Source organism: Nematostella vectensis, chromosome 2 (genome assembly GCF_932526225.1).
Source record: "Nematostella vectensis chromosome 2, jaNemVect1.1, whole genome shotgun sequence".
In the NCBI taxonomy this organism is placed as follows: domain Eukaryota; kingdom Metazoa; phylum Cnidaria; class Anthozoa; order Actiniaria; family Edwardsiidae; genus Nematostella; species Nematostella vectensis.
This window is the reverse complement of record NC_064035.1, coordinates 9,303,930-9,331,765: the sequence shown is the minus strand read 5'-3', so window position 1 is coordinate 9,331,765 and position 27,836 is coordinate 9,303,930. Positions and strand designations below refer to the sequence as shown.

The 27,836-nt window shown below is 44.7% G+C and overlaps 1 protein-coding gene across 1 annotated transcript; it reads left to right on the top strand.

Annotated features, from left to right (window-relative positions):
• Positions 1-45: 45 nt before the first annotated feature.
• On the top strand, positions 46-26,443 carry LOC5521237 (protocadherin-like protein). The gene is made up of 23 exons (XM_048720773.1): positions 46-4,179; positions 4,470-4,909; positions 5,387-5,583; positions 5,948-6,042; positions 6,402-6,949; positions 7,233-7,372; positions 7,691-7,859; positions 8,081-8,360; positions 8,925-9,155; positions 10,041-14,098; positions 14,411-16,435; positions 16,727-16,916; positions 17,204-17,473; positions 17,767-17,952; positions 18,465-18,628; positions 19,623-19,741; positions 20,836-21,122; positions 21,520-22,109; positions 22,183-22,927; positions 23,390-23,614; positions 23,884-24,115; positions 24,590-24,991; positions 25,226-26,443. Exons 1-23 carry the CDS (start codon positions 2,040-2,042, stop codon positions 25,962-25,964), a joined length of 14,472 nt encoding a protein of 4,823 aa, XP_048576730.1. The 5' UTR covers positions 46-2,039; the 3' UTR covers positions 25,965-26,443.
• Positions 26,444-27,836: the final 1,393 nt, after the last annotated feature.

The following is a 27,836-nucleotide window of genomic DNA, read 5'->3' as shown; positions in this document are numbered from 1 at the left end:
TCCTTTAGGCTGATTTAGACCACGATTTCGTCGTATGCGACCTGCTTACGACATGTCTTAGCCCTGAATTACACGCTACGTAGTAGAGGAGACGTAGGTTGATTTAAACTCTGCGACTCGAGTTGTAGGTGTTGCAGGCAAGTCGCATACAACTAAATCATGCTGTCTAAATCAGACTTTATACATCCCTCGATTGATTGTTTCATTTGCCCTGTATTTGATTCTAATTGGTTCGTTTACGCGGTATTATAGTTATCTGATTGGTCAGTTTGCACCAGAATAGAACATTACATTACAGGTTAGACATTCGCCACCAGCAAGTGGCGTCTAGAAATCAATAATTCATTAACTTTTGCACCTGTTAAAATCGGTCGATTCCCTTAACTCTACTTGTAGGGGATAGGAATATACCAAACAATTGATAAACGAGCTGCGTCGGCTTAATCAAGGCAACAGCAGCTGCGCCCCAATGTATTTATCTAGACAAGTGCCGTGAGTCTATAAGCCACAAGTGTGCCAGACTTGTATTTGTCTGTAGTTGCAGGTGGCTGACGGCTCAGACGCATTTTTTCTCTCTACCAGTTGGCATTCAGTGCATGAGGGGATTTTCGCGCTTAATTTGCACTGAGCAGAAATAGGAACAGCGCAAAAACTGAAAACTGTTGCAGACGAAAAAGTGCGCAAAAAATGTAAGCACGTTAAAAAGCGAGAAAATAGCCATGTTTTCATAATTTTATCTGGCAAACTGAATTTCTGTGTTTGCTGATTCATGTTAGCAAGTTTGAGTCAAACCTCTCGGCATAAGCTAGCACATAAATGTGAAAGCGGCATTGTCACAAGTGTACTTCCGGAGGGCGAACGGAAACCTCAAACAAGAGACAATTTATTTAACAGACCATCCGCTCTAAATTATCAGTCACAACCTCAAAGAAACTTCCAATAAACACACTGCTTTTACACTTTTGAAATATTTTTTTGCGTTTTCCGTTAAAAATCACCAAAGATTGTTACGAAATCGACCGGAAGTAAACTGGTGACAATGAAGGTTAGGAGTATGGTTAGAAAAATATTTTAACCCGACTGTCCTTTCACTTAGGTCAGTTTGTTAGATTGCACAAGATGGCTGTCGTGTCAAATATAATAGCCACCACACAGAGATAATTATGATAAGTTCAATTCGCAGCAGGAAATAGCGCTTGTTCTAATAGTTTATTTAACAAGTTAATTAAGCTCTATAAAGTATCATAAACAATAGAAAAACCTCCTTCTAGAGGCGTGGTATGAAAATAGTGTAACCTGGGAGTATTGTCCTGCGTTTCATTAAAGAGTTACGTATTAACAAATCAGTCGGGTTTAAATCGTATGTTCGGATTAATGAGGTAAGAGTCGTCTTAAATATGTTGTCTATCAGTAATTGTGTGAGACAGTGGTCAGTTTGTGGAGGTCACAGGTGGCAGGTCGGTTATTTAAAAACTTTGGTTTCTCCACCTGCTAAGACTGATTTAAGAACGGCTAGAAATCAGTAGAAAGCTCCCGTTTCATCTACAAAAAACAATTGTGCGGATTCTATGTAGAATTACATGTACTCATGATCACGTTTGGTACTTGGGGTGTATTAACTGACTATAAGATATCAAAACGCATTCATCAAACAATGCAACGCCTAAATCATACGCGCCCTTTTGCTCACACCCAAAGCGCACCAAAAAAAAACGAGGTGTCATTAAAAGCATACACAAACGAATACAATTGAAATGTAGTCAAAACGCATGGGCGTTGGATCTTAGAGGTTTGCACCCAATTAACCTGATCCCATCCGTACTTCGTGAGTAGACGGCAAGTTTGTTGATGCGTCGAGGTTTGGATCCCCGCTAGGAAATCACTTAAAAAGCCAAGAATGCACTCAAAGACCTGTAGCGTGGGATCCATTTAGAATCACATTCTTAAGCCGAAGGCTAAAACGTACGTTCCAATGGTAGGGAAGGAAGCCTCGCAGTTAAGGTATTGCGGAGTACTCAGTTAAATACAATACAGCAAACATGCTCACGGTTTGGATAGTGTTATTATGGAGTGGATTGGCGCTTGGTCAGACAATCCAGAAAAGCATTCCAGAGTCCAAGCCGAGTGGGTATGTCATTCACAGATTTCCGTCCCCGTCGAGCGGAGAGTACTATTATCTGGACAAGGCGTACTATATGCAGTCTCTCAAGCCAGCAAACATTCTATTCAAGGCGTCAGATGCCGGAGTTGTAACTTCTGCAAAACCCTTCGAATACCGTATCGGGGAGAGTAACACGTTCACGCTGACGATTGTCAAGAGGCAGAGGGCTCAGGCGTTTGGTGGCACGGCCACCACGCTTCTTGTCACTATCAAGGACTCGAATAACTTTTTGCCCACATTTGGCTCTAGTGTGTATAACGGGACTGTAATGGAAGGATCGAAGGAGGACACCGTTGTGAAGGGCTTGGAGAATTGCCATGCAGAAGATAGGGATACCGGTGGCATCAGCTCCTACACTATCATCTCAGGGAATGAGAAAGGCTACTTCAAAACCTCTACCATAAATGTAGGGGAAGAAAGGTTTCTACAAATACTAACCACCGATCTACCTATTACACGAGATGCCACGAACACGATAAAACTCGTGGTGGAAGCTAGAGACAGCGGCAGCCCGGCAAGGACGGTTACCACGCAGATCCACATAAGTGTGGAAAACAGAAACGAGAACACCCCGAAGTTTGAGAAGGAGGAGTACACAGCGATGGTGATGGAGGAGACTCAGTTGAACTCGCCTGTTGCTCGCGTCCACGCTAAGGATACAGACCAAGGCATGAGCGGCAGTGTGTACTATTATCTGAGTCCGCTATCTAGTTATTTCACAGTGAACCCTATCACTGGGGTTGTTATTTTGGTGGGGACCCTCGACTATCAAAAGCAATCGAGCTATCAATTAACTGTTATGGCGACAGATCGCGGTTCACCAAGGCGCGAGGCTGCCACAAAAGTCATTTTAACAATAAAGGACTCGCAATTCTCCCCGCCGGCCGACTCTGCCGACCCTGGGGCGAATACTGCGCCGGTTTTTACACGCAAGGCGCTCGCCACAACAGTCCGCGAGGATCTACCGAAAAATGGCTTCGTGTTTCTCGCAACGGCCACGGATAACGACCCGCCTGGGCCGAACCAACGATTGCGGTATTCCTTGTCGGGACCAGAAGCCGGGCTCTTCGCCATAGACCCAGACTCAGCCGTCGTCACGTTAGCAGCTGCGTTAGATTATGAAAAAGGGCCAACAGTGATCAACCTTACAGTGACAGCAACAGACCAAGGCAGTCCTGCCCTCTCGGCCTCCGCTCCGCTTATCGTGTACATCAAGGACGTGGACGAGAACCAGAATTTACCAGTTTTTGACCCAAAAGCGCAGGCAATAAGCGTCAAAGAAGACACGGCATTAGGAACCTCGATATTCACAGCGAAGGCGACTGACGAGGACAGCGGTCCCGATGGCGAGCTTGAGTACTCCATGGTAGCGGGCGAGGGTGTGGGTTACGTTATACTCAACGAGACCACCGGGGTTGTCACTACTGCGGCCATGTTTGACAGGAAGACCAACCCTGTCGTGGAAGTCGTTATAGCGGCGCACGACAAGGGAACCTTCCCACGGACCTCCAAGTTCTACTTGTTGATTCAAGTAGAGAAGGTGGACGACATGTACCCGGAGTTTACTCAGCCTGCGTACAGTGCAACAGTCCTGGACGGGTCCCCAGAAAACACCTTTGTTATCGCATTGCATGCAACAGACTACGAGAACACGCAGATTGAGTACAGACTGGTCAACGTAGGCGTCAATGACCTCTTCCAGGTGGAACGAAGCACCGGGGTTATCCGCACTGCCCGAGAACCGGCAAAGACAAGGGGCGACCAGGAGTTTAACCAGCTGATAATAGAAGCTTCCGATAAAACACGTCAAGCAATTACTCTGGTAAACATCCTGATAAAGAGCACCAAGGAGGTCGTTCCGCGATTCACGACCAGTGCATTCGAGATAAAAGTGCCTGAAAACTCAGGTCCTTTTGACAGTCTAGTGTGTCTTGCGGCGACTGACGGAGACCTTGGCAGCATTACTTACTCCATCACTGGCGGAGGAAATGGAAAGTTTGCGGTGGACCAACACTCAGGTTTGTCACTCGCACTTGTCCCACTTCTTTGTTATCACAGGAACAACTGTGTCGGTATTTCTATGACATAATCCATCAATCTAACAATAAAACAACACCACACCTCGAAAGGACTCCCCAGTCATTTCTTTTATTATAATATAGTAGGTACTCCTAGACCAAAAGGTTATTATAATGGTCATAATAAAGCAGATCACATAGGATTATCTATTATTGTCATCTATATATATATATCTCAACATAACATATTATATCTTGTCTGTAACCTACATTTGGTTATGCTCCTCCAGGGAAGTTCTCCGTTTTGCGCTCCTTTGACTATGAACTTGAGAATGGGTATATCGTACAAGTACAAGCGGAAACACCAAACGCAAAAACCTCATCCGCGAATGTCAAGCTAATAATAAGCAACATCGACGACCTACCAAGCTTCGCTAAACCCGAGTACACGCTGACAGTTCCCGAAGGCACGACACCCGGAACGACCATCCTCGACGGCAGCTCAGGTTTCCAGTTCGTCGATGACGACACCAACCCTGAGCAGTTCGAGTGCTCTCTAATGGAAGTGACGTCAATGTTTGTACTGGAGCACTTCCGGGTAGAGCGCAGCGACAGCGAGTGCCGCCTGACCGTCATCAAGTCCCTTTTTGAGCATCACTCCGTCACGCAGTTCACGTTTCTTGTACAAGTGACGAACAAAGCGTTCCCAAATATCCAGGCGACAGCTAAGGTAGATCAGGGTTGGCCAGGAAATAGTCGCATAGTGGTACTTTAGTCTTAGCTTTTTTAATCGATTATCGGAGTCAATTTGGCTTTGAGAACCATTGGGAAGTCACAAGCTCATTCAGCAATAACTGCGCATTTCTAGTTCTTTATGATTCTATAGCTCCTGATACCGTAGTCGACGCTCATTAGAACGTATCTGAACATAATGTCTCAACAAATTGGTAGACCAATCCGTATGGTAGCATCGCTTCTCTACTAAGCGTCCTTGCTTCAAATGCAATTAAAGAAGGCTAATCACGCCGCCATTTTATGCTCCCGCTCAATGCATTCACACGAAGCATCGGCTAATTCAAGCGAGTTACCAAGATATTCTCAATAACCTATCGTCAATAACGTACCAGACTTCATTTCGTAGATTGTTATTTTGAAGTTTCTTGCCAATAAAGAGTAGTTGATCGGCATTCTTTAATGTCTACTATAGGTGGATCTTTCAATTAAAGATGTGAACAACCATGCTCCCGAAATAACACAGGCGAGCTACTGGGCGACCGTCAGCAGCGACACGCCTACGCGGACCCCAATAGTAACAGTGACGGCCTCAGACCTCGATAAGGAGGAGGGCAACCAGCAGGTTCTCTTCCAGTTCGTCAGCGATGCAGACTCAAGCGGTCAAAACAGGTATAAGACAGGGGCATGGAAAGAAGGAAGTGTAGAGAGGGGTACTGAGAAACCCTTCTATTAAACTCTATTTGTGGATTAGTAAGTCGTTAGGCATTTGGTTTTGTATCTCCTAATTTTCGGCAAGTGATATAAAATGCGTTAATGCCTTTAAATGTGCTAAAACATTCAATTCAGCGTAGTTCCAGGCGTTCTGATAAGAAACCTCCTCCCAGACCTGGTAGGAACGACATTTAACGATAATATGTACTCTATACTCAATGTTATTAACGTGGAAAAGATAGTACACAACTATTTTATACAATTTATATACTATCCCATAAAACAAAAAAATACACCTTTTTTTACGAACTTGCTATCTCAGGTTCCAGATTGATTCAAGCACAGGAACTATCACTAGCACAAACTTGCTGGCAGCGAACAACGAGTATAAGCTTACCGTCAAAGCCACCGACACAGGTAACTAGCAGTTAAAATAATAGTCTATGCCTAAATACATTATCATTTGTAATCAGTGCTTTTGGTGACAAAGATCAAAGCTACAGGAATTCATCTTACGGCGCTGCACTCATGGGAGGTGGATATGATTATTAGTGAAAACTAAATTTTGAATTCGAATGAGGATTCTTTCAATGTTATAAAATCAAAAACAGGCCCTTACCCAGGATTTTGAGCGGAGAGAGTACCCATTTATCAGACCCTTTTCTCTTAGGAGGTAGCTAGGGGGCTGGGGGTGAACTCCGTCACTCTCGATTCTTACTTGGTTGGTAGGAATGCAAGGTTACTAGTGTGCTTAAGTGACTAGTTTGTTATTAAAGGTTCACCGCCAATGGAGAGCCAAGTGTCCGTCACCGTATCCGTCATAACACCCATCACCACGCCAGTCAAATTCGCTGAAGCCAACTATGCCAAGACCATACAAGAATCTCTAGTCATTGGTAACAGCGTACTCCAAGTGACCGCCACAGGACCAGCCGCTATCACTTACTCCATAGTAGGAGGCAATAAAAACGACGCGTTCCGTATCGACCGTACTACAGGTCAAATAGCAGTTAACAAGCCCCTTGACTACGAGGTACTGCAAAGCTATGTACTGAATGTAAGGGCAACATGCGAGACCTACACACCAAAAATAGCAGCTGAGGTCGCAGTGGCTATCACTCTTACGGACGTTAACGACAACTCGCCAGTCTTCCTGCTCTACAACAATCCCACCACTGTCACAGTAAATAGCTACACACCGGAACAGACGGTCGTATTCAAGGCAAGGCGATTTACGTATTATGTGATATACGAGAAAGTCCCTCTCCTACCTCCCTCACCAACACCACAACAGAGGGAATTTCGGAGCATAGAAGATCTGTCAGTCATATATTTTATGGGTGTTTGAAAGGGAAGGTTGGCTCCGTGTTAGATGGGGCGGGGGGGAGGAGGGGGGTGGGGGTTTGTTCAGGGGATGACTACGCAAAACCTATTGTAATGCGAGAAAACATATACCTGGCGGCGGGATATATTGAATAACCTTCCAAACAAGACGAAAAGCTAAGCATGCAAGCTTTTAGCGGCCACGTGCTACCTTACTTTTGCTTTGCTCGCTTTTCACACATCATTTTATCAGTGTTATGCAATGACATTCCTCCTATCTCCAGGCCCTTGCTGTTGATGCAGACTCCGAGTCATTCGGTTCAGTCAGGTATTCCATCAACGCAGTTTCCAGCAATCCCCCCAGCGACCTGCCATTTTCCTTGGACGCCAGCTCTGGGCAGATGAAGACCACGAGAGTAATCAAGTAAGTTGAAGCTCACTCTGACTAAAGCTCAAATATTTTGAATTTGCATCTGGATGCGTATCCTAGAATCGTTAATGACGTTTCATTGCTTGGTGTTCACTGATATATAAGGTTCATAAATAAGATTCTACATTGCTTCAAGAAAAATCAACTTAGGACTCTATACTCGACCTTGTTTGACCAACAAAGGCTAACGAATCCAGCATTATATTCTACGGGCGTCAAGTTTAGTGTTCTTATCAAGCCGTCAAAACGCGTTTTTTACGCGTGGATCGTAGGCTAATCACGTAGGCTTATCACGTACTTCTTTTTTTCAAGATATAGCGATCGAGCCGAGTATACAGTTGCTCTCGTTGCAACCGATGGAGGAGGAAAGTCTACCACGACTTCTCTGGTCATTAAGGTCTTCAATATCAACGAACCACCAAAGTTTCCCCAACCCAAATACGAGTTTAGTGTCCCTGAGAACAAGCAAGTCGGCACTGAGGTACGTTGATATTTGTCAATATATTTGTTAACAACCTGTTAACCGTCCCTTTTTCGATACATTATCGCTCAATACATCCCAGTAACGGCAGTCTTACCGCCCTTTTCAAATCAATGTTGGCTCAAGTTCTCAGATGCAATCCTAGGTCATGGGATAGGTAATTAGGATACAGAATACATTATCACAATAACAAACACTTGCACCTGGTTGTCATTGTGCAGATTGGAGCTATCACAGCGACTTACGCAGATCCGAACACACTGCTGAAGTACTCGATAACACGAGGCAACATCGACGACACTTTCTGTGTAAACAGCAAAGGCGTGATCTCGTTAGCAAAAGCCCTGGATAGTGAGACGAAAGCCTCGTTCACACTGGACGCCATGGTCAGTCATGGGACAAGCAACCACACCACAGTCGTACAGATAACCGTAAATGACATCAACGACAATTGGCCTATCATGGAACCCGTCTACAACGTGGAGGTGCGCGAGGACCAGGGTACGTTAGAGTGGATGACATTACGTAAATACCTTGTTAAATACTCGATAGGGCCGTCTACACGGGCAGTTTTTACTTGACAAGAAAAAAAAGCTCGTGTAGACGGGGAAAGTTGAAAGTTTTTACTTGACATGTTTTACTTGACAAAAAAAATTAGCTCGTGTATACGAGGAATGTTGACAAGGCTTTTTACTTGACATATTCAAAAGCTGGCGTGTTTGTTTTTACTAGGCAGGGTTTACTTGGCAAGTGCACAAAGTTGATCGTGTATTCGCCCAACAAGTTTAATTTGACAAGTTTTTTTCCGATGAGTAGTTCCTAGGCCCCTACCTTTCTTTCCTTCTCGTGCTCGTGGACTATTAAAAAAGCCACTATTGCTGCTGTTGCTGCCACGGTCTGCCTGTGTCAGAGGCACCATTGTGATGGCGAGCTTTGTTATTTTTTGTATCGCCGCTGTCCACAAGCATTACCGGCGCATCGCACGGAAAACCTGTCACGTAAAAGTTGCTCGTTTAGACAATCCATTGCCAGTTCTTACCAACAAAGGTATTTCCTCCTATTTAGCTCCAGGTACAGAATTGGTGAAAGTCGTTGCAACCGATCTGGACGGCGGTGTAGGCGGTACCATTACTTACACCATCATCCAGACCCAAGATATAGGAAGTTCAAGCCTGTTTGCCGTAAACGCAAGCACCGGAGTCATTACCCTCGTACAAAAGCTAGACGCTGAGGACATCAACAAACACGTGTTGTACGTCAAAGCGGAGGATGGAGGCCCAACGCCAAAATACGCAGGTATTATAGGCCTTATACAATAGAATATATCCAGATTGTTAAGAAGGTGTAGCTTTCAGTTTTGTTTCGATCTAATAATAATAATAATAATCATCATCATCATCATCATCATCATCATCATCATCATCATCATCATCATCATCATCATCATCATCATCATCATCATCATAATAATAATAATAATAATAATAATAATACTAATAATAATAATAATAATAATAATAATAATAATAATAATAATAATAATAATAATAATAATAATAATAATAATAATAATAATAATAAAGACTTTATTTAAAGAGAAAGCACTTGATAGCCAATCGGCTTATAACTTTGTGGCCCTCACCTAAAATATTACACACTAAAAATTTACAATTACACTTACTAAAAATATATGATAAAAATGGCAGAGATGTATATATAAAGATATATTTATATTAAGCTATAGAAAACCAAATAAACATAAATCAAACACTATAAAAATTAAACGTTAAAATGTTGCAAAAACTTTTGATCATGTAGAGCTTTGTTCCATAAATTAATTCTAAAACATCTAAGAGAGTCTACTTTTCTGGCATCTAGACTTAAACTGTTCCATAGTTTTGATGCGGAGACCGCGAAGGTGCGCCCACCTTCGGTCTCGCGCTTATACTAAGGGCATATAACATTAAGTTTACTGTATCTCGTGTTTCGAAAGTGACGATCACTGTTTAAGGACAAATGTTCTTGATTTTAGTCTTGTCTTTATGAAATCAAAAAGTGTTTCTAACTTCCATTTTTGCTGCACAATTTATATCAACTAACTAAAAGTTTGACAAATGCAGGGCCATTTACAATGCATCTATCCCAAAGATTCGTCTGAATTATTCTATTGTTTTCCAACAGCAATTACCAAAGTTGTAGTATCGGTGGGTGACGTCAACGACCACGCCCCTCGGTTCTCCTCGTCCCAGTATCTCGCGTCCGTACCTTATCAATTCCCAGTAAACTTTCACGTCTTTCAAGTGACTGCGACTGACGCTGACTCGGGATCCAACGCAGAACTCACCTACGCCATAACGGGAGGAAACGAAGACGGGATCTTTAAAATCAACTCCGAAAACGGACTGGTGTCACTCGCTAGGCCACTTGCTTCGTCAGCGAAGATTAAACACAAATTATCTTTAAAGGCGACGGACAACGGTGTGCCACGAAGAATCGGGACGTCAACAATAATAGTGTTCGTTATCTTGGCTGATCTTCTACCGAAGTTCCCAGTGTCTCCCTTGATAGTAAACGTGAAAGAGGGTGTTCTTCCGGGTGGCCGCGTCACCACCGTCAAGATGACGTCGTCGCGCTTGATGACGTACCGTATATTGGAAGGTAATGATGAAGGCTACTTCCGTATGGACTCGCTCTCAGGCGATCTGCTGGCCCTCAAGGAGTTGGACTACGAGGACGTACGCACCTTTACTATGCGAATAAAAGGTCAAGACACAGATGGTAACGCGGATGTGGTAACCTTAGTCGTTAACCTGGAAGATGTAAACGATTGTTCGCCTGTGTTTGCAGGCGAAGTTGGCGGAGAGGTGATGCTTCGAGTGGAAGAGCCGTTTTTAGTAGCAGGAGTTCCAGTCGTTAAGCTTGACGTCTATGATAAGGACGCCGGGGACAGATTGACCTACGAACTTTCAGATGAAGGGGAAAGGATATTTACTATCGACGATGAGGGGCAGCTCATACCAACAAGGTCCGTTAATGATATCACGGAGCCTCTGTCGTTTACTGTGACAGTGCGTGACTCAGCAAGCCCTCCGCACGTGACCTCGTCACGCGTCACGCTAAATTTTGAGAAACTTGGCGAAGCGTTGCCAGTCGAAAGCAGAGTCCGGGAGGATGCTTACATCGGAATGATCGTAACTTTTGTGCCAAAGGTATTTCCGAAAAGCGTCTTTAAAATCACATATCCTAAAGACCCTGCCTTTTCTATAGATGAAATTGGCGACATCCGGGTTGCTAAACCACTGGATTTTGAGAAACAAGTTTCGTATACTCTAACTGTACGAGAAGCTGAGTCAATTGGCTCAAGCCCAAGAGTGTTTGACAGAGTTGTGGTCATTTCCGTAATAGACGTAAACGACAATGTACCACGCTTCACGGGTATTACTCGCATTTACAAGAGAATTAATAAGAACTCGTTGAATGGTTCCCCTGTGGTGTCATTAAATGCCTTGGACCTGGACTACGAACGTAACGGGGAGGTAGGGTTTCAAATCGTACCACGTGACGGCCCTTTTGGGATCAACCCGGTAGATGAAATGATTGAGACGACTGGAAACCTGAACAAGGAGTCATATGAGTTCGATGTTTATGCCTTTGATTACGGGATCCCTCGGTTAAACAGCACGACTATACCAATGGTTGTGCATGTCGCTGAGGTTCCGCCTATCTTTGAGGTCCTTGATAACGACCATAACATGTACCGATTTGAAACGGCGGAAACCTCCCATGGCGGAGAGCTCATCGGGACGGTGAAGGCCGTTAGTTACTCCAAAGCACTCATCGCTTACGAGATCACGAGTGGGAATGTTCGCAATAGCTTTAAGATCGGAACTCTGACAGGCGAGATTCGCCATAACAATTTTATGAACTACGAGATTCACGAAAATGTGTACAACCTTACAGTGACAGCATCCGAGTTGATCCCGAGAGGCCACCAAACCGAGATTCCAGTGATTATACACCTGAAGAACATTAACGATAACTACCCCAAGTTTACAAAGTCCTTGTTCACGACCGCCGTTAATGAGGATGTTCCGGTGGGAACGTCAATCCTTCAGGTTACAGCCACAGACTGTGACTGTAGCAAAAGTTGTTTATGTGCCCCAGGCGAGCTGACCTATAGTATAGACAACACTGACATGTTTGCGATTTCTCCTGATACTGGTGTCATATCGCCGGCGGTTAGCCTAGACTATGAAATGTCCTCCTGGGTGGTTTTAGTCGTCAAAGTTGAAGACAAAGGAGGTAGCCCTAATATCATGCAGAGCTATGCCAACATCACCCTGCTGCCAGTCAACGATAACTCTCCTGTGTTTGCACAAAGTAACTATGTCTTTCAGATTTCTGAGACTGCGGAGGTCGGTAACGAGTTGGCGTTTGTTACGGCCACAGACAGAGATGGCGATCCCATTACGTACACGATAGAGGGTGACAGTGGCCCTTATATCATTGACCCCAGCAGTGGTATCATAACTTTGTCGAGAGAAGCGCCCGTCAACGTATGGGAATATAACTTCAAAGTCAAAGCAACAGACGGAATATTTACGGCAACGACTGACGTTTTGTTAGACATAATCGACCAAAACAATCACAAACCGCAGTTTACGGACTGCGGGGAGTCGTCAAGAACGGTGAAAGAAATAGCTGAGAACCTTCCTTCTGGGCAGGTGTTGATGCAAGTACAAGCCACGGATGAGGACAGAGGGTTGAACGGCGAGGTGGAGTACGAACTTGTCATAGGGTTCACGGACTTTAGTATCGATAACACTACGGGAGTAATAAAGACTCGGTACCCACTGGACAGAGAGCGGACAAGCAAACAGTACATCGTGGTACGAGCAAAGGATGGGGGTCACAGACGCAACGAACTGTTTCGCAACATAAACTACTGCTTGATAATCGTCAGTGTGGTCGATGCTAATGACAATTATCCGCTTTTCCACATCCATCGCTATGTTTCCAGTGTGTACCAGAAAGCGCCTGTTGGTCATAGCTTGGTAAGAGTCAAGGCCATTGACCTCGATACGGGGTCTAACGCAAAAGTTGAATACACTTTTGTAGAACCTTCTGATAAATTTGCCATCGAAAAGACCACTGGAATAGTTACGGTGAAAACGGACTTGTCAAGTTTCACCGGGTTCGTCACACTTCAAGTACAATCTTCAAATCCAGTGCCAATAACAGTTAGCGTGGGCGAAGATGACCGAGACCGCCAGACTCTCGTCGTTATAGATGTGACCACCGTAGAACCGCCCATGTTCGAGAGACACCTGTACAACATCTCCGTACGCGAGAACGCGGCTGTAGGAACAACGATAGGTCAGATTCGCGCCGTGTCACAAAACAATCGCCCGATCATGTATCAACCACTGCACGAGAACCCGAACGCCAAGGAGGAGATCGGCATAGAAATCGACACCGGGAGTATCGTCACTTCATCGAAACTTGACTATGAGTCCGTCAATAACTACGAGTTACAGTTTGTAGCTGTGGAGTCAAGCACTGACAAATCCGAAACGTTACTGTTCAGTACGTGCTTTGTAAACGTGACCGTAATAGACGTTAACGACCACACACCGACCTTCAACATGGAGACATACGAAGGTAGAATATTCGAGAACTCTCCCGTAGGAACCGGTATAATTCGGGTGCACGCTGAAGACCTAGACACCGGTAGGGTGACATATTCTCTTCATCCTAGCAGAGACTACCAGAAATTTACTATTGATACTCAAAGGGGAACCATTAGAAATGCAGTAGTGTTTGACAGGGAGGAAGAGAGCCGCTACAGCCTGACAGCTATCGCTACAGACGCTGGAACCCCACCCTTCTCTACTCAGGTGTTTGTCAAGATTGATGTCCTCGATGCTAACGACCAGCCGCCCTCGTTCCCTGACAAGAACTTGCAGGCTTCGGTCCGAGAGGACGCGCCAATAGGCAGCTCTGTTTACAAGGCAGTGATCTTAGACAGCGACATGGTGTTCGATACGAGTATGCATTTCTTTATCAGCGGAGGAAACGAGAAGCACAAGTTTAGGGTGGTGACAGTGACGCAGCAGTCCTCATTCTACGGGCTTGTGGAAGTGATAGGCAGACTGGACTATGAAACGCAAAGAGAGTTTAAGCTTCGACTTACTATTTCAGATGGCAAGACTAGTGACTTTGGCTTTCTGACCATTAAGGTGAGTAATGATAAGGGGCAGATCTCTTTTTCTTCTAGAATCTTCCGACACGTTTAATTCTAGGGTGTTACTTTAACTCCAATTAAGGTGTTGGTTTCAACCAACAAACCTATTCCAAAGTAGAGCTGTTCTGTACCCATTTTGAGCCCCCAAAATGGAGTTGTTTTTACATTTCAAAACTAACAGTGAATTTTATTCATTTTTAGTTCTCATAAATAATTCATACTTACTTAAAAGTTATAATAAAGCATTTAAGGTTTTTTCCAGACCCACACTCCCCCGGCTTCCTTCACATTTATGACATATCCACAGGTCACAGATGCTAACGATAACGCCCCGTTATTCAGCAAGCTCGTGTACGAGGTATCATTGCGCGAGGAATCCCCCGCCGGAACATCGGTCGTTACCGTCAGCGCTATAGATATAGACTCTCCCCCGGTACAAGAGGCCATAACATACTCAATAGACAAACGTGGGGAGCAGTACTTCCGCATCTCCTCTTCCACTGGCGAGATCACGTGCGGGGCCAGCCCACTGGACAGGGAGAAGCTCTTGTATTACTTCTTTACTGTTTACGCATCAGACGGCAAAAACCAGGGTCGCGCCGAGGTGATGGTAACACTGGTCGATATCAACGACCAGGCTCCTTTCTTCCCAAATCCGCCGTACTATGCAGCGCTGTTCGAGAACCGGGCGATTGGTACAAACGTGACCGTCATGCAAGCCATAGACAACGATGATCCTAATGCCGGGGGGAATACCAAGATTATCTACTCCCTGGAAGATAACAATGGCGGGTACGTGACTATCGACTCGAGCTCGGGCCTCGTGACTTCCATCAAGATGGTGGACAGAGAAGCGTTACAGGAAGATAGCTTTAAGGTGACTGTGCGAGCAACAGACCAAGGCCAGCCGGCACTAAGCGGCACGACCGTGTTGCAAGTATTCTTTGAAGACGAAAACGACCACAAACCCAAGTTTGTGCGACAGTATTATTACGCCTCAGTATCGGAGTCTACAAGAACAGGCGTGGCTGTTACGAGAGTTGAGGCAACAGATGAGGATACGGGGTATAATGGAATGATGAATTACTTCATAGTCCAGGGCAATGAACCGTACGCCTTTTTTATCGAGCCGAGGACAGGGATTGTTCGAGTATCTGGAATATTGGATTTCGAGTCAAAGAAGAGCTATGAATTAATTGTAATGGTGAGCGATATGGGAATGCCGCAGTTATTGGCAGACAATCTCGCTTATGTCTTTGTGAACATTACTGATGATAATACTCATCCCCCGCGCTTCGCGCAGAAGGTGCACGAGGCGAGCGTACGCGAGGACGTCCCATATGGGTATTCTGTACTCACGATCAAGGCGACGGATATAGATACAGTAGACAGCTTTCATCGCTTCCTGATCTCAAGTGGGGATGAAGAGAACATGTTCACCATCACTGAAAGCGAGTCAGAGAAGATGACTGCCATAATCACCGTGCGAGGGAAGCTTGATAGGGAACGAAAGAGTTTTTACAACATGATCGTTGTCGTTAACGACACGTCCGGACAGTCTGATGAGTGCATAGTGAAAATCACGGTCACAGACGCCAACGATAATGGGCCACACTTCCAGCCCTCGTACTTCTCTGGATTTGTGCGCGAGAATATCGATTCTGAGCAGTTTGTGACGACTATAAGCGCGACAGACCCGGATATGCCCTCAAACGGGCCCCCTTTTACATTCACCTTGATAAACACAAAGCAATCGAGTCAATTCAGGATCAAAGATTCGACTGTGACCTCAAACACCGCGCAGGTGTTCGCGTATGGAACGTTTGATCGGGAGCTGACGCCATTTTACAAGCTGTTGGTAAACGCGTCTGACAGCGGACGCCCAGCCATGTGGAACTACACTTATATCTACGTAGATGTCTTAGACGTTAACGAGCACGAGCCGATCGACGGTAATAACACAATAATCGTGAACGCCCTGGACGGAGCGTTTGCAGGAGGAGTCATCGGACGTCCTTACTACCAAGATGACGACTACAACGGAGACATCAACGTTTACAAAATGACTTCACAGTCCCCTGGTGCGTACCTTGACATGAACAGCGCGACTGGGGCCATCACTGCATCGCATGGGATCCCATTAGGGGAGTACGTGGTGAAAGCATCAGTCACCGAGTCGGTACCAAGACAGGACAAGGCTCCGAAGACCGTGGAGACCACCACTAGGGTGGTTGTACGCAACGTGAGCACGCAAGCAGTACTGGCCAGCACCACTATGCGCCTCACTGACATGCGCAAGCCTGGGCTCTTTGTGCAAGATTATTATTACACGGTAGGATCATTCATACTTCCATACAAAATAAGCAGGACGAAAATCTTAAGATGAGTTGAAAGCAAAAAGGTTACCAAATAACTTCAAATAATACAGAAAAATATAAGTTATTTTGGTTTATTAACAATTACACGCCACAGCATAGCAAAACGTTTCCCCTTTGGATATCAAAAGATGCCATGAGTTTTCTGTAAATCATCCCCCGTTATTAAGACCAATTTTATGTTGCAAATTGTTTTCTACGGTGTTTCACTGTGATAACAAAAACTCACCAGACATTTTCTTTGATAGGTGGAACGCTTGTTGGCCGGTATATTCGGTGTTCCGCGGGATCACGTGGTGATCTTCGGCATCCAGCAAAACCAGACCACACTTCCATCAGTGGACATTCAGCTGGCGATCAGAGAAAACCAGGGGTTCCTGTCAGTCGATACTATCAGCGCTAAAATCATGAACAAGAAAACTCAGCTCACTTCTATTGGTATGGCATACATAGATAGCCATTATCAATTTCATATTTGTTTGCGTTACAGTCGTTACATTACAGTTTGGTATTTTGAAATAAAACGTCAAAAGGGGGAGGCGCTTATTGGGCAGGATCGCTTATTTGAAGGGAGCTTTGGTACAGCTGTCCTATTCGTACTTAGTCAAAAATATTTTTTCCTGGTCTGCAGGGTCCCAGACTGGTGCCTTGAATCATTATTTCCTATCTGGGTTACACTAAGAACTAGCAATATAGTGTGTAATCTGATAACGCTTTGTCTGTAGGTCTTAACGTAGATACCGTTCGGATTGACAAGTGTTCAGGCGACAGGACTCTCTCTGGGGTGTGCACGACAGTCACAGAGCCCGCGAGCACTTTCCGTGTAGTGGACGGTGATTATGGCCAAGTACCGGCACCAGCGGAATCACTGACGATTGTGTCTATGGACGTCACACATAGGGCATCTTACGAGTCGTTGATTCCTGAGCCAAAGAACTGCTCATCGAGTAACCCATGTCTAAATAATGGCATCTGCCACGACATCTTTCCATCAGGTGACATAAAGGTGGCCGTGGTAGCATGACTTGTTGGGGGATGGTCCAACGTATTTTTGGGTAGTTGATTTTTTTGTCCTTAGGTTTTGGGGGCTTATGGATATTGTTGGGATATAGAATTTAGGATGGTGTATTGTTAGGGTTGTGAGATTTATTTTGGTATTTCTTCTATTCCTCCCCTATACCCCTCGGTTATCCCTCCCTTCCCCTGGGTAAGGCTGGCCTGGCTGGCTGGTAAAGCCCTGTGGAAGGATCCAACGCTGTAAGTCGATCTAATGTTGTTGTACCCGTAGGGGTTCTTTGCGAGTGTGAGCCGAAGTTCCGTGGACCGTATTGCCAAGAATCGACAAGGTCTTTTAAGGGTAACTCCTACATATGGCTGAAAACAATGAAAGCATTTCCCGGAAATGACTTTGAGTTTGAATTCATCACCAAGGAAAGCGATGGTCTCATGCTGTACCAAGGACCTCTAACGGACTGTGAGTTTTAAAACACTTTCACGATGCACTTTTGATGTGCATCACAGTAAAAGTAGAACAAACTTGAAATTAAAGCAACGGGCTGTTTTATACAAGCTCTTGCATGGGTTTGTTTTTATATCAAGACAATCAGAAAGAAAACCCTTATTTCCGGTGCGACGGTTTCTTGGTTCAAACCACCGTCGGGACAAACGAAGGACGTATAAATTCCAAAAAAGCAGGAGTTACCGAAGAAGATAAGTTTGCCCCTCCAGGGACAGAAATACGTTCTGCTCTTTTTGCTTTGGAAACCCTAGTTCACCGGACTCTTTTCCGAAGCAAGCATCTATTCTAATTTCGTGAAATTTACATGGAGGGGGGATTTTTCATTAAAGAAAGGAAGGATTTTTCAAGGAAAGAATTTTTCTTATCATGGGAAGAAATACAAAAAAAACTATTTCGCAAAAATTAAGGTGCAGTGATTATACTTTCAAAGCTTGATTGCATCTCAACGTGTATCTTTATGTCTATAGTACCAGCTGGGGTGCCACGTGACTTCTTGGCCGTTATGCTAACGAGCGGTTACGTCACGGTGTCCATTTCTTTGGGCTCCACCCCAGTTTCCTTGAACATGACACGCGGCCCTACTCTGAATGACGGCGAATGGCATCATTTGAAGATCATTCGAGTGCGCCAGGTAAATCCCCTAAAAGTATTCAAGTGTTTATCTATATTCAAGTGTTTATCTGTATTCAAGTGTTTATCCAGGGAAACCCGTCAAAATTACTCAGAAGAGTGGAAGGTCATTTTCAGTGTCGCTCACTTGCCCTTTGGTCGTGCATTAGCAATAGGCGAAATGAACTGCGCAATCACGTGACTATTTGGTTGTCAAGCGCTCAGTGGCAAAATAACGACAACATAAAGCTTATTTAGCACTTATGTATCAGCCAGAAAGTTTCTTTGTCAAAAATGGCTTATCTGGCGTGCAGGCTCAGTCGTTTATCTATTTTGTTTATTTTGGCTTGAATTTGCCCAGGGGAATTGAATTCCCAGGGGAATTGAATTTGTTACAGGGGGGTGCAGGGGGTGCGAACGCAACCCCCCCCCCCCCCCCCCCACAACGGCCGAAAGTTCACTTTTGGTTCTCAATAGACGTGCAACTTGTAGACAAAACTCAAAATCATAAGGTAGATCACTCTGGTATGTAACCAGATCCGACAATAAACGTCCCGTGAATTATTGGCATAAAAAAAATCCCTTTATGTTCTTTCGGAGGTGGTTAGTTCTTATCAGAGAACTCCCTCCCTCTCCCCCCCCCCCCCCGGAAAAATTAGGTCCACTTTTTCGGATTTCGCTTCTCCCCCCCCCCCCCCCCCCCAAAGAAAAATCCTGTGCACGGGCCTGTTGCCATTAAAAAAAGGAAGGTAACCATGGTAACCATGTACTGCAAGTCTTCATTAAAGTCAAGGATGAGGAACTATGATGAGCCAGTATATGGTATTTTTAAAACCATTTTAATAAAAAAAAATATGGAACGCTGTCCGGATACTTAATAGAAATAAATCTATACCACTGCTCTCTGTGTTTGCTTTGGTCTATATCTCGCAGTGATAAACACGGTAGTGTCGAGACTGTATAGATGGTAAAACGTTCAAGTCTCATCACTTTATTATCAATACTTTACTTGCCAGGAAGTGACGGTTACTATTGACAACTGCGAAAATGCACCAATCACTGTGAAGGAGGATGGCTCCATGATCGAGGATCGCTCCGATTGCCAGATAACAGGGACCACAGTCGGCACAGACCTGTAAGCAGCTATTGCATGCTAAAGTCTTAACATTCACTGCTATTATCATCCTTGGGTACCCAGGGCGTCGCGGAGATCGGGCACAAAGGGAGCGCGCGAGATTCTTTCTCGCTATTATTAGTGACAATATTGCAAAGTACTCTGAAAGGACTCTATTAAACAAAATTGCCCTCATTGAACGGGGGTATAATTTATAGAAATAAAGAATTGGTCTTCAGCTAGACTTACGACGAAGGTTTTTTTTACTCTTCCTTATAAAACCTAATAGATTTTAACCGGGTAATTCAAAGCAGTATTTTAGTTTCTTTTAATCAAATATGAACAGGGTGACTTTTTGCAGGAGCATGCGCTTGGACTGGCCACTTGTAACACGGGCTCAAAATAACGCGCCATTGTTGTTCGTAATTCACTATTGTCCGGACTAAAGCATTTCTGTATACATTCCAAATCTTGCTCACTAAATGTTTTTTTCTCTTAAATAGCTTTATTTCTCAATAAATTTTACACCGATTGCAACCAAATTTACGGGGAAATATCAAGAGCTGCGAATAAACTACGTGAGAATGTATATATATAATTCACAAATGTAATATTCTGTCTCTGGGTTTTTGACCTGATTTATTTGCATATCCCAGAGATTCAAAAGTTGAGAAACGCAACATAAAATAGCCGAATTGTGAAATGAACTCTATAGATACTTTGAAATACTGACATACTGACATATAGACATCCTCTGAAAAAAGGCCGTCCTGCGTGCGTAAAGCAGATAATTGAGATCCAAAAGTTCAACATATCTGCAAACATCGTGAGTGAATCTCGCTACTCGGCCCTAGACATGGGATGTGATGCGCATGCTCAGACAAAAAGTCACCCTGTTTATTTTTAAATATGGATATTCTAAGTGGTTAAACTTGAATTGTAAATAGTTAATATGAGATAGTTGTATATCTTGAAGATAGTGCGCCTAACATGCATATCTCGATAACAGGGTCCTAAATGGAGTATGGGTTAGTGCGCCTAACATGCATATCTCGATAACAGGGTCCTAAATGGAGTATGGGTTAGTGCGCCTAACATGCATATCTCGATAACAGGGTCCTAAATGGAGTATGGCCACTACAGGTAGGAGGCGTGTCCAACACAGAGCTCTCCTATCCATCCCTAGTCTACACAGGATTTGTCGGCTGTATCCGTAACTTGGTTGATTTCGGCGACATGTACGACCTGGACAAGCCGCTTGTTCAGGTAAACTCTGCCAAGGGATGCGAGCTAGCAATGAGATGCCCCCCATGTGGTTCCGACAGCTACTGCGAGCCTCAGATAAACAGAGCCAGTTACTGTGTTTGCAATCTTGGGAAGACAGGCTTTGAGTGCAAAGATTGTAAGTACAGTTTGCACTTTTAAATATTGCGATTGGCGTAACGTTTGTACACTCAAGTATTAGAGATTGGCGTGATATTGGCATTGTTTCGTAGCGAATGAGAAAGCTACCTTTCTAGTTAGAAACTGGTTTGTACAGTAAGGCAGGATAAGCAATCTGTTCAATGATCAATTCCACACCGCCGTTATCTTTATTCTTACGTCGTTAAAAACATCCGTGTTATAATCATTATCACCATCATCTTGTCGCCTTCGTCTAGGGAACATCTGGATGTATAACAAGTGCAACCTTCAATGCAAATGATGATCTTTGTTGATTACTGATATTTAAATAGGGTTTTTCTAGATTTTTGATAATTATCAACTATCAACTAATCTGTTCTGTAATTTTCTTTCAGCGACGGATGGAAACTACTATTTATCCAACAGTTATACGATGTACACACATCCTACATGGGAGACAGTAGCTCCACCGACATCTATATCACCGACGTCGTCGCCATCACAGTCACCATCACCTTCGTCCTCGTCATCGTCGAATTCGTCATCGTCATCATCATCTTCATCATCGTCTTCGTCATCATCGTCATCATCTTCATCGACATCATCTTCGTCGTCGTCATCATCTTCATCGTCATCATCTTCATCATCGTCGTCGTCATCATCATCGTCGTCATCATCATCGTCGTCGTCATCATCTTCGTCATCATCATCATCATCATCATCATCTTGGACGTCGTCTACATCGAAGTTTACGAACATGTCCGTGTCATCAGGTCTTCTTGGTCGTAGAAGACGAAGGCACGCTTTCTACACAGACCAAAGCCACTCGCGCACTCGTAGAGACCTTGTGTCTTCCAGACGACTGATCAAGGGTGGATATTCGTCCAATATTGACCTCCGAATAAAGCTGAACGAGAACACAAATAAAAGCCAGTGCATTTTCCTGGCCGTCAACAGTCTTGGCACGGAGTTCAGCTATGTTGATGTAAGTATTCAGTTTTGCCTGGTAAGCAGAGGTCAGCAAATCATTGCTTATTCGTGTTATTTTAACTTCACAGGTTAAGGATCGGATCGTTCGATACGCATTTCGCATTGGAAACCACCTAAAAATAATTCGTATTCCAAACAGTCAGCTCAATACATCCATGCACCACAACATCTATGTCCGTCGTAAGGGGAACAAGGCCAGTCTCCAGCTGGACTTTGCTGGAAAGGCGACCGGAAGTAGCGGAGGGTCCAGTCAGCTGATGAATCTCGACGGGGGCGCTATATTCTCAGGGGGGCTTCCTAGAGTCACAGCGTTAGAGATTGTCCAAGCTGTGGTAGATGCCGATGGAAAAGCTATCATCCACTTTCCTGATGGCAAGGTATTATCATCTGCGGGTGCGAGATCACTTCAACGTGGTGTGACACTCATTAGCATCGCCGTCAACGGCACCATCCAGGTAAAGAAGGATTATCGGAAGGAAATACTGCACAAATATCGACAAAGTGTGAGGGCGATTTTCTCCAAACAACATAGACGTGTCTTGATCGGCAATGTCGGTAGCTCGCAAGCCGTTTGGTATCGAAACAGGACGCTGTTGAGCTCGAGGCGATGGTCAAATGGCTCAGCCTTCGGCAGCAGTTCTTCGTCTTCCTCCTCTTCTGGAACACGATCTGAGTTCGGCGGATCAGAGTTTTCCAATAGCAGCCACCAGTCCGTCCGTAGAGGTCAATACGGCGACGACTTGAAAAGAAATATAGAAAGAATCGTTGTATCACAGGGGCCAAACAGCACTAAGGCAAAGTCTGACTTTGAGGGTGAGTTCAGCTATAGGGAACAATCTTTTGAAAACTCGATGAACACAAATCAGTAAAAATGCGTCTGTACAATATAGCGCTGAAACAAAGTGTGACTTTGAGGGTGAGTTCAGCTATAGGGAACAATCTTTTGAAAACTCGATGAACACAAATCAGTAAAAACGTGTCTGTACAATATAGCACTGGGGCAAAGTCTGACTTTGAGGGTGAGTTCAGCTAAACACAAATCAGTAAAAACGCGTCTGTACAATATAGCACTGGGGCAAAGTCTGACTTTGAGGGTGAGTTCAGCTATAGGGAACAATCTTTTGAAAACTCGATGAACACAAATCAGTACAAAATGCGTCTTTACAATATATGCGTTTATTGGACAGCCAGCCATTGTATTCAGCGTTTTGTATTGTTTTGTATTGTTTTGTATTGTATGTATTCTATGCAACTGACGAACTGATCTGTATGTAGGGTGTGTTTCTGATCACCGGTATAATGGGTATCATATGGATAAGGACAGAACGGTGGACAGGTATCAGTGGCGTGTCATCAAGGGGTGTCCATGTGAACCTGGGGGCTGCTTTAACAACGGCACGTGCATGGCGAACGCAACCATTCCAACGTGCAAGTGTCCGCCAGGATATACCGGCCTCACATGTAAATTCAAACCGTTTGACCGCCGTCAAGATGACGAACGTAAGTAAACGTCCTTTGCAGTTGTTCTGGATTGTGTGACTCTATGCGTAAATCTTCAAGAAACAAACGAAACTTTAGCACTGTGATGCTTCGATAATTCAAATTTCGTTAGATGTCCTTTGCTCATGGTGATAAGAAGGCAATCCCTTTACTATCAATCGATCTATGTCAATAGCTCTACTAAATTACTTCTACTAAATTATGTTCAGGAAAATACGATTTCCCCGGTTACCTAATATTTTATTTTTTGAAACTCTTAACCTTTTTAGCTGAAACGGAACCATGGAACTTCATGCCGTTGATTCTACTCCTACTTGGGCTCCTGAGTCTAGCGCTTTTTCTCGCATGCAAGAGGAGACCCGAGGAAGCGAAGCCACTCCCAGCGCAGGCAACGATCCGTGAATACCAAGATCCCGAGGCAGACAACATCGACACGAACTCGTATGACATAAGGAAGCTTATGAAGTACAGCTACAAGCTTTTGGGCGGCGATGGTGTCAAGTAAGTGAAAACAATCATGGTATTGATCTTTGGTGTTCGGTTTAGGGCTGCGATTGTACCGACTCAGTGAATAAAACATGTGTATTCGATACGAATTGTGTAAGCAACACCAGTGCAACTAGTGTTGGCAAGGTGAAGTGGCTCATATCTAATAAGGTCACTCGCACGATCTATCACTAAATCAATCAATAAAACCTCTCTGTAATTTCTTTGTACTTAATAGCTCGGCTTGGCTGTAAAATTCAACACGAAGTTTACTACTTCATCAGGCATTCTTTTGTATTTTCGAGGGTTCACGAGTATTCGATAGCAAGAATTGTTGAAAAAAAAAATTCATAAAACCAGAAGTAACGTCACGGACAAGCGTGTTTTGCCATTAATTCAGCCTTTAGTGGGGCCGATGAGGCCTAGCGACGGCAGAGCCTAGATGAAACAGGACTCTTTTTAAAAGAGGTTCTTTTACTTTCCTTCCAGGCCAGAAGACTTTGCTGACAAGGTAATGCCGCAGCCAAAGCCGGAGGGAGCAAATGACAGGGTAATGCCGCTACCAAAACCCCCAGGTGAGGCAGTGGACGAAGTCGACATTGGAGTGGGAGTCCACGGCGGACTCACTGGCGACGACAAAAGGGGTGCCAGCGGCGTAGGCAGCTCGGTATTCCTTAATGGTGGCCTCATTCACATCACCCGCGGTACCGGCACCCCTGGGCGTCAAGTACCTGATGACGGCATGGTCATTGTCACTGAGGGAGATGGTGGGTCAGGTGTTGACATGCGAGAGGAGATGGGAAACAGTGAGAACATCCGATATTATACGGACAGGGATCTGGGAGGCCAAGACACGGCTGCCTTCAACATATACAAGCTGATGAAATACAGGTGCGTTATGGTTGATAAGGCACGCACCCTTGGTATAGCCTATCAACTTCGTAGTATAACAAAGTATAAAGTCATATACCTCTACGCCATTAGCCATTAGGACACCGCAGTTATATCACATTTTCCATCATCAAGCGACTGCGTTTATCGAGTCTATTTGATATAATATTTTTCTCACATGCTGAAAGAATCAATGCCCTAACAAACCATTATTGATTAACTTGTCTTTCCCAGGGTGACACCCAAAACAGACCTCACCACAGTACACGTTTCTCACAAGGGAAATGCAGGGAAATCGAACCTAGGTTTCCAGGGATCGACGGATAACCTCAGCGGACCTTCCACAGAAATCGACGCACGCTTCCAGAGCCTAACGACGGATCCATCTAGCCAATCGGACGCGGCTGAACCACGTGGTATACTAAAAAAGCAAATGAATGACAAAACTGGAGAAAGTGGCATGACCGGAGGTAATCCTGAAGTTCAAATTGAGCCTACACGCATCTACACCAGAAGAACATTATCAAGTGATCACGAGAATCCAAGGTCTAGTGGCGAAATCACCAGGCCAGTGGCGAGTAGTATTCACATCAGAACACTTGGCCGTCAGAACGATAAGTCTGAACGCATCCAACCAGTTCAAATCAGGCCGCTGGGCACCTCGAACCCAGGCTTAGAGGATGATCACAGACCAGTCCCAGTCACGGGACACGTGATTAACGCTGGCCCGTCACGTGCGCAGCACGTGTTTCTTCGAAGGCAGCCCAGCGGGTCGTCACGTGACGAGCTTATAGTGTACAGAGACGAGGGGCTGGACTCAGATCTGGATGACTTGGAGGATTTGGGAGGGGGAGATTCCGCCGAATCACACGACGATATTTCGTATTTCCTGGACACAATCCCAGAGGACGTAAGACACAGGTTCCGCCACGTGGAGGATCTAATGGACAAAAACGATAAAACGCCAAGATAGAACACAGAGCTAGTTAATGACAAGGATTTTTTTTACAAAAAGAAAGTAGTTGATAAAATTGGCAGTAAAGCCACGATAGAACAAAGAGCTAGTTAGTAGCAAGGATTTCTTTATAAAAAAAAGTAGTTGACAAAATTGGGCGGTATAAACATAGCATTTTTCTCATTCACCAAAGGAAAGATCCGGTGCTTCGTGGAGATCTAAGTTCAACATGGCGTGGGCGCCTCTTATTTAAAAAAAAAAAACTTGCAATAGACTATCCCGCTCGTGACAAACTCTTATTCTGGCTTTTTAAAGTTAGTAAAGGGCTAAGGATCAGGGGCGCTTCGAACGCAAAAGAAAATAAGCATTTCACGTTGCAAGGAAGGTTGGTTTGCTCATGGAAATTCACTACTGACCGTTGCTAAAGTAATACAGATCATTTTAAGTAATTAAGTAATACTCAAACTCGCATTAAATGAATTTACTTAAATGTCAAAGTGCTAACGATTGTTACTATAAAAATGGGCGCGAGGGGTATATGATGATTTTAACATTTTAATGTATAAGGAAGAAATTAACTAGAAAGGGGTTAATAAGACCACGGCGAGCCTGAGGTAATAAGCATTCATTCACGAATTTATTAGAGATAAACGTCACAATGAGAATATTCGTATCATAGTATTCTTTCGATGTTTTTTTTTTCCATTTCGACATGATAGGGATGAACGTCGGGTCAAAATTGCTCCTCGGGTATTTTTTTGCAATACTTTTTCTAGATTATTTGGTACTTTCGACATCTAAAAAAAACAGTTGTCAATTTGTCATTTGAGACTTTGTTGTATAATAGGATATTTAATTCTGCTTTTTGGTATTTTAGGGGTAGTTTTGCTTCTGGGGTATTTTTTAGGGGAGCAGTTTATGGTGTGGTGAGGGATGAACCTCTTCGCCCAGGAGGGATGACTCTCTCCCCCAAGGAGGGTTGAATCTCTCCCACCCCGGGAAGGTTGACTCTTTCCGACAGGGAGGGATGACTCTTCTCCCCCCCCCCCCCCCCGGGAGGGATGACTCTTTCCCCCCGGAGGGATGAATCTCTTCGCTCAGGAGGGATGACTCTCTCCCCCAAGGAGGGTTGAATCTCTCCCACCCCGGGAAGGTTGACTCTTTCCGACAGGGAGGGATGACTCTTCCCCCCCCCCCCCCCCCCCCCCTCTTTCGGGAGGGTTGACTTTCTTCGCCCAGGAGGGTTGACTTTCTCCCCCAGGGAGGGATGACTCTCTTCGCCCAAGGAGGGTTGAATCTCTCCCACCCCGGGAAGGTTGACTCTTTCCGACAGGGAGGGATGACTCTTCCCCCCCCCCCTTCGGGAGGGTTGACTTTCTTCGCCCAGGAGGGTTGACTCTCCCCCCCAGGGAGGGATGACTCTCTTCGCCCAAGGAGGGTTGAATCTCTCCCACCCCGGGAAGGTTGACTCTTTCCGACAGGGAGGGATGACTCTTCCCCCCCCCCCTTCGGGAGGGTTGACTTTCTTCGCCCAGGAGGGTTGACTCTCTCCCCCAGGGAGGGATGACTCTCTTCACCCAGGAGGGTTGACTCTTTCCCCCCCCCCCCCCCCCCCCCGGGAGGGCTGACTCTCTTCGCCCATGAGGGTTGACTCTTTTTTTTTTTTCAACGCAAGGGAGTCTGAAATAACATGTACGAAATTCGTTTAATATTTGAGAGATGCTGATTTATTGCATTTACCCGATCAAGATTAGTGTTGTCAAGCGTGCGAATACAAAATTTTGCAACCAAGATCCATTCAAATAATGCAATTAGGTTAACTACAACAAAAGTCAAAACAAAACTCCGCGCACAATGCACTCATTAGTCATGATGTCAACCACACAAACA